The sequence below is a fragment of the Enoplosus armatus genome, chromosome 20, assembly GCF_043641665.1.
Source record: "Enoplosus armatus isolate fEnoArm2 chromosome 20, fEnoArm2.hap1, whole genome shotgun sequence".
NCBI classification, from domain to species: domain Eukaryota; kingdom Metazoa; phylum Chordata; class Actinopteri; order Centrarchiformes; family Enoplosidae; genus Enoplosus; species Enoplosus armatus.
Window position 1 is genome coordinate 891452 of NC_092199.1, and position 856 is coordinate 892307.

The 856-nt window shown below is 53.6% G+C and overlaps 1 protein-coding gene across 1 annotated transcript; it reads left to right on the top strand.

Moving 5' to 3' along the window:
* Positions 1 to 260: 260 nt before the first annotated feature.
* Positions 261 to 590, top strand: smim36 (small integral membrane protein 36). Its single transcript, XM_070927710.1, has one exon. The coding sequence runs from the start codon at positions 261 to 263 to the stop codon at positions 588 to 590; it is 330 nt and encodes a 109-aa protein (XP_070783811.1).
* Positions 591 to 856: the final 266 nt, after the last annotated feature.

Consider the following 856-nt stretch of genomic DNA (forward strand, 5'->3'; position numbering starts at 1 on the left):
TCCTTTAAAGCACAAAGCTTCACATCCAGCCTGGCCTGCTGTCACTGCCCCCTCTCTCTCAGCTGATCCCTCTCATTTCATCTCTCTGCTGTCTTTTGCTCTTTCTCTCTTTCCAGCCAGCTGTCCGTCCCTCGTCCACCATCACAGTCTTTTTTTCTGCTCCCAAATCGCTCTCTCTTTCCCACGTTTCCTTTCTTTTGTTGTTGATTTTCCCACCATCTCTTCCTTCTCTGGATCGGGGCGAGATATGAAGCGGCACCATGGGTTTCATGGAATTCTACCTGGAGATTGACCCCGTCACCCTGAACCTGATCATCCTGGTCGCCAGCTATGTCATCCTGCTCCTGGTCTTCCTCATCTCCTGCATCCTGTACGACTGCCGGGGCAAAGACCCCACCAAGGAGTACGCCCCCGACAACACGCCGGCGCCGCCCAGCCAGTCGCCTATACGCCTGGTGGTCATGCAGAACTCGCCCACCTCGTCCCGCTACGAGCCCAACAACACGGCGGGTCACGGCGAGCTGCCGACGCCAGACCTGAGCCGAGACAGAGGAGAGAGGGAGAGGGAGAAGAGGAGTACTCTGGTCTGAGGAAGAGGAGCGAGCTTCTGACTGACAACCATAAAGTGCTGTTGTATCACTTTGTACAGTGTTTCTAGTCCTGGACTCTTATTTTTACTTTTAAACATCCCTGGATGGCGTTGATGGGCTGCTGAGTAGGTCAGCAGGAGGTAAGCAGCCAGCAGGGCCAACCCCCCCACCACCCCAAACCTGAACCCCCCCACTACCTTCAAAACAGGGACAGCAGTAATTTACAAGAATTTAAGACAACTGAAATCAACCTGATACAACCTAAA

What these genes read in the sequence shown, in the direction of transcription:
- smim36 (XM_070927710.1), top strand. Translation starts at nt 261, where the DNA reads ATGGGTTTCATGGAATTCTACCTGGAGATTGACCCCGTCACCCTGAAC.